At 30.5% G+C, this 6317-nt stretch overlaps 1 protein-coding gene across 1 annotated transcript; it reads left to right on the plus strand.

The window, feature by feature from the left end:
• The first annotated feature begins 2946 nt into the window (after positions 1 to 2946).
• Positions 2947 to 5006, plus strand: LOC107875048 (probable 2-oxoglutarate-dependent dioxygenase AOP1). The gene is made up of 3 exons (XM_016721697.2): positions 2947 to 3444; positions 3729 to 4062; positions 4470 to 5006. Exons 1-3 carry the CDS (start codon positions 3074 to 3076, stop codon positions 4701 to 4703), a joined length of 939 nt encoding a protein of 312 aa, XP_016577183.2. The 5' UTR covers positions 2947 to 3073; the 3' UTR covers positions 4704 to 5006.
• Positions 5007 to 6317: the final 1311 nt, after the last annotated feature.

Below are 6317 nucleotides of genomic sequence, written 5' to 3' on the forward strand. Positions count from 1 at the left end.
GTTTTTGACTTGGACTACACAAACCACAATGTTTGAATCAAATTATGGACTTCCTACATGTAGTAATAGATTTTGGTAAATTATGGACTTCCTATATTTATAGTTTATTAAAATAAATGAATATTCTATTTGAATTTTTTGGATTGTCCTTGTTTAATTAGAAATGGTAAGTTTTCTTTAGATGGTGGAAAGGAATTCTATTTTTGTAAAGAATTTTTTTTTTTTGTAATATAGTAAATATTTAATATTACTAAAATAATAAGGATAGGTGAAAATACTATTTTGTATAAAACGGAGACTTTTAATGAGGGTAAAAAGTTCAAATCATTTTTCTAAGGGTCTTCACACTTTTAGTATATTATAGATATAGATTATAGATTATAAATTATAGATATAGATTATAGGCATAGATTATAAATATAGATATAGATTATAGATATAGATATAAATTATAGAGATAGATTATAGATATAAATATAGTAGAAATTATTGTACAATATTACTATTATTAAATCATATATTCCCTAAATTTGTTATTACTCAATATTATTGGAATCTTTAAACATGTTCGGACTATATGGAATATTTTTTCTAAAAATTACACAAATACTCCCTCCGTCCCATTTTACTTGTCCCAAATTAGGATGACATAACTATTAAGAAAATAATGATTGGTAATGTAACTTTAGCATTTTGCCCCTCTTAATCGTGTCTTGTTATTAGTTCCAATATTAATGAATGTCTAATAACAAGGAGTAATCAATTACACTAAGGGTATAATGGTGAGAAATTTTTTGTCTTGTCTTGATAAATAAAAAAGGACAAGTAAAACGGGACATTAAATTAGAAAATTTGGGACGGGTAAAATGAGACGGAGGGAGTATATGTCGGCTATGTTATGTATATTAATAGGGAGAGAGAGTAAAGTAATTTTAAAAATGGGAGAGAGTGTAATTACTTCCAAAAGAGTTGGTATTTATGTTATTTATACAAAAAAAATTTCATATCACGTCTTCTAATATATAGATATATATATCTATATCTATAATCTATCTATATCTATAATCTATCTATCTATCTATAATGTACAATCTATAATCTATAATATATTAAAAGTGTCAAGAGCTTAGAAAAGTGATTTAAACTTTTTTGTGACCCTCCTTCAGATAAAAATATCTTTTCACTATTTTCTTCAATTTATTATTTTATTATTTTTATTTTATTAACTAGACTCCTAAAATATATGGAAAGAGAATCAATTAATATTTTTCTTTGTACAGATCAATTAAAAAAATACTCCTAAAATAGGATACAAAAAATACTCCTAAAATAGAACTCTATTAAGGAAATACTTCTATAAATATTGAGACGCACGTTAAACTAGAGAAAAAAACGGTTTACTAATTAAATATGATTGATGTTCATCTAACTTGATTCGACTGCATGTCTAGATTGGTGTATGCTTAATTTTATAACCCTCAACTTCTTCACTGTTTTTGTCAACATAATAGAATTCAACGTGTGTGTGTGTATATATATATATATATATATATATCTTCTTTGTTTTCATTCAAGTAATTCTTTAGGGTTAAAATTTTTGCTCAAACAAGAATTATTTTCATCAAAACTGAAGTTTTGTAATCACTATTGTATTATTTTATTGTAGTTTACAAGTCATAGATGAATTTACAGGTATTAGATGAATGTCGGTCGGCTTTGAGGAACTTTTTAGATAAAAGGTTAGGTTTAATTGTATTGTATTGTATTGTATTTATATCTCTATTTTGAGAATTTTTGTATGTAAAGGTTAAGTTTAGTTGTATTATTTTGATATCTCTATTTCGTATTATTTTGTTATAGTTTACCGGTGGTAGATGAGTGGCTTTGAGGAAATTTTTGTGTAAAGGTTAGATTTAATTATATTGTTTCGACGTCTCTATCATCGTATTATTTTGTTGCAGTTTATAGATGGTAGATGAATGTCGATCGGCTTGACAATTTTTTTTGGTAAAGGTTAAGTTTAATTAAATAAATTCCCCAAAAGATGTTGAATTTAATTATTATATTCATGTTTATTATTTAAATAAATATTCTATTTAATGTAATGTTTGAATTCAATAAAGTGAGATACACGCGCGAGACGAGTACACCTAAACTAGTATATATATATATATATATATATATATATAATTTTTATGGTGAACCGTAAATGGGTTGGTAGAAGATTAAATTAGAGAAAAAAAATGTAGTCAAGATAGGATCACAAGAACTTTAATTTAGGAATTTAAGTTTTGTGCATCGTAGTGTACAAAATATTCTATATCAGGTAAACTTGACTTGCTATTAAAAATTAATTAATTTTTTCTTTTTTAATTTTTATATAAATAATTAGATAACTGCAATAGCAGGTCAAGTTAACTGATAGTGTAGAATATTTTATACACTGACAGTGCACACAACTTAAAACAAACAAAAAATACCAAAGAATCAATGATAAATTATTTTTTGAGAGATGCAACTCTGCAGATCATGTTTACGAGCAACTTCATTTATTTCCAATAAATTAGATTTTGGACATTGTTTCGAGGCATGATGTAATAATGCATACATAGAAACTTTAATTTGACTTAATTAATGGTAATTAAATATTTTAATTTGAGTATTTACATTTGGACACCTTAATTTGTCTCGACATTGTCACTTGAACATTTCAACCTATAAAATGATCATCTAGACACCTCCAAAATTGCTGTGCTATGTAGTATTTTGAGTAATCCATGAGACACAGTAGTGCGGACGAGTTGGGGTGTTTAGTTGCTAGTAATTGAGACCAAGATAAGGTGTTTAAATGTGCACTTTCAGTGTTGGACTACGTACTATTGCCAAATAAAGCCTAGTATGAGTGTCTGTTTATGTATTATACCTTATTTTAGAAATGTCAAAATATCTAAACTTGATGCCTTTATTAAGATTTCTTCTAAACTATAAGTAGTCTTAATTAATTACCCCATACATTTGCCTATTTGATATAGCCATTACTCGTGCACCATCTCATCCTAAGAAGGGTATTAGTATGGGTAGTGAATTAGATATGAATAAGCTTCCAATAATAGATTTTAGGAAGGGAGAGTTGAAAGAAGGGAGTGAAGAATGGATATCATTGAGGGAGCAAGTGTACAAAGCATTAGAAGAATATGGTTGTTTTGAGGCATTACTTGATGGAATTCCAAAAGAGAAACTATATGATAAGTTGAAACAACTTTATAACTTACCTAATTTGGACACCAAATTTGAAATCCCTCAAACTCCATCATCTACTGGCTACTTTAAGGATCTCATGCCACTTTTTAGGAGAATGAGCATTCATGATGTCCTCTCTCCTGGTGTTATTGAAAGTTTTTTTTCTAACATCATTTGGCCTGATCTTGAAGACACACAATTTTGGTACGTAATTATATATGCTCAATATCATTTCTTTTATATATGAGTTTATGTTTTATACGTCGTTGTCGTCAGGGTAAATATATAATTTGTCGTTACACTATGAGATCATTATTATTTACAGGTAAGTCTTTTTAAGATGTGTGATTTGAAATTTTGAAAATAAGATACGTTACGTACTAGAATAGGCAAGATAGACTGTTGACTAGATGATCTAAAAAATGTTTATACTAATGTTACATATATTACTTAGAAATCTTTTATCTATTTATTGGCTTGGCATGCAGTGATTTGGTGCATTGTTACGCCAAAAGATTATTAGAATTGAATGAGATGGTCAGAAAAATGGTATTTGAGAAATTGGGGATATTTGAAAAACATTGGGATGAGCACAAAAATTCAACAAACTGCTCACTTGGCATGTTGCATTACAGAGCCCCTAAAGTTGATGAGACAAATGTTGGACTACCTCCTCATACTGATAGAGTTATTACAGCTATTTTAAGCAAACATCAATCTGGTGCAAGTGGTTTGCAAATTATGAAGAAAAATGGGGAATGGATTGATGTTGAATATTCATCACCTCATTCATTCATATTCCTTGTTGGTGACATTTTGACTGTAAGTACTAAAAGGTTTTCTCATCTAGTAAATGAGATAAGCCACAAGTAATTCCAAATTATTTCGAAAATCTTAATGATACATCTAAATTTTATGAGGTCCTATTAACTCCACCCCAAAATTTATTTTTTTTGTATTTTGGTGCTCCTTTGTGCTGACGGACTACCAAGTCAACATATAAAGAACACAAACTATTCTGCTACTTGACAACAACGTCAAAAAAAGAATGTAAAAAAATAAAGAAAAAAATGAGTTAAGAGGGTAATAGAACCTCCATAAAGTTTATCTATGTCATTAGAATTTCGGGCATCCTTTGAAGATACTTGTACCTTATCCCTCTAATCTTTTTTTTTAATTTGCACTATATATCTAATTACATTTACACATTACTAAATTATACTGTTTAGGCACTTACAAATGGTAGGTTGCCTTGTCCATACCATAGAGTGAATATGGGAAATACAGAGAGATATTCCATGGTGATTTCGGCAGCTGCGAAAGAAGGGTATGTCATAAAAGTGCCAGAAGAACTTGTTGATGAAGATCATCCTTTGCTTTATAAGCAGTTTGATGCTCTCAAATACTATCAGTATTGTCTCTCAGGGGATTATAAACATGGTGCTCCCACACTTGAGGGCTAATGTGGCGTCTAAGCTTTTATAATCATTATATGGATCTGGTTACCCGCATGGTTCGGTTTAAATCGGTTTTCTTCGGAAAAAAAAAATTTAATTATTTAAGTCTTTTTTGACCTAATGATCAATTATTGGAGTCCTTGTAGTGCATTGTGTTGCTACCTATTTGGATTGTTGTTGTCAATTTTATTGTATCGTAATATTCATTTTTATATAACAATGAAGAGTCTTATTTCATGTAACGATTGATTTGATGTGATCGCGTAGTTATCTTCTTTTTCTTTTAATAATTTTATTTTATTATTTATTTACCTTTTTATAATGGCTCTACCCGCACTCTTGTAAGTTTATCCTTCAAATTGTTGATGTGTGATATTATATCACAATGAAAAACTATATAATCTATCCAAATATTGTATTTTTTTACTGTGAATTTGATACAGTTAAATTTATAGATGAGTAAAGAACATGTGTTATGATTTAATCTTGGTTTGGGTTCAATTCCTTAGCTGTTAGATTACATGCATATCGATTAGGGGGAAGCGAGCAAGTAAAACAAATGATTTAGGGCGAGCCAAGATTGTCCACAAAAGCTATTGAGGGCTAAGATCATCCTTCCCGTAAGACTTAAGCAAACTGTATCAAAACAGTGCAGAAAAATAAAGAATTACTCGTCGGCCAAGTAGTAACTACTGTATTGATTCAGAGCATGGGAAAGAGATCCCTTTACAAGTGAGTAAGGGCGTGTATTTATAGTTTACAAGTTTAGGCACTATTCAATCTCATTTGAGCAGTAATGTTCCAAAAGAGCTCCACCCATGTGGGAACGTTAACGTCATCTGTCCGATTAGTTAGTGGCTGGTTAATATTCGCCTAAGGCCTTGCTCTGTTGGGACTCGTCCGGTCTTCTGGACAATCTGACACAGATGGTGACGAGTGAAAGTTTCTTTATCCCTCTGGTAGGACGCTCTTTCCATGGCTTCTCCAAGTGCCTCCTTTCGTAGTCATATATAGTGTTCATCGCGGTGCTCAAGTGCTTGAGATATTTACAAGAAATTGGCCACGTGTCCTTGTGCTGATATCCCTCTGTCTTACGGGAGGCTACACCGTGTAGTTCTCGGGAGACAAAAAGTGAACTGAAGATCATCTCTAACATATTTTTCGAATGCCACATCTCATCACGAATCGACCTTTCAACACATGGAAAATCAAATATCTGCGCCCTTCTCGAGGCATCTTTTTTTGTTGATCAGTTGCTTTTATAAACTTGCATGTTCCGTATGTGCACCTAGCCTTCTTTTTCGACCCATAAAGCTTCTTACGAGTCTCTTTCATTTATACTTTTCTTTACTTTACCATGCCCGACAACGCTTATAAGGGTAAAGACAAAGAGCCAGATCGCTATGATCTTTGCATTAATGAGATCCTTAATTCTCGGCTCTTACTCTTCTTCAAATCCTTAAGTAGCTAAAGAACGAGAGGACAGGTCGGTGAGTGGGGATTTTAGACACTTTCAAAACTTAATTTGATAAAAAGACACCAACGGTGTGTTTGGTAGGATGGAAAATATTTTTCAATTTTTCCTTGTTTGATTATAATGAATTATTAGAAAAATATTTT

Source organism: Capsicum annuum, chromosome 1, assembly GCF_002878395.1.
Source record: "Capsicum annuum cultivar UCD-10X-F1 chromosome 1, UCD10Xv1.1, whole genome shotgun sequence".
Lineage (NCBI taxonomy): Eukaryota > Viridiplantae > Streptophyta > Magnoliopsida > Solanales > Solanaceae > Capsicum > Capsicum annuum.

Excerpts from the sequence above, each read along its gene's own strand:
- LOC107875048 (XM_016721697.2), top strand. The coding sequence starts at position 3,074 with ATGGGTAGTGAATTAGATATGAATAAGCTTCCAATAATAGATTTTAGG. Across the intron at positions 3,445-3,728 it reads CTTGAAGACACACAATTTTG|TGATTTGGTGCATTGTTACG; the intron begins GTACGTAATTAT and ends CTTGGCATGCAG. Across the intron at positions 4,063-4,469 it reads TTGTTGGTGACATTTTGACT|GCACTTACAAATGGTAGGTT; the intron begins GTAAGTACTAAA and ends TATACTGTTTAG.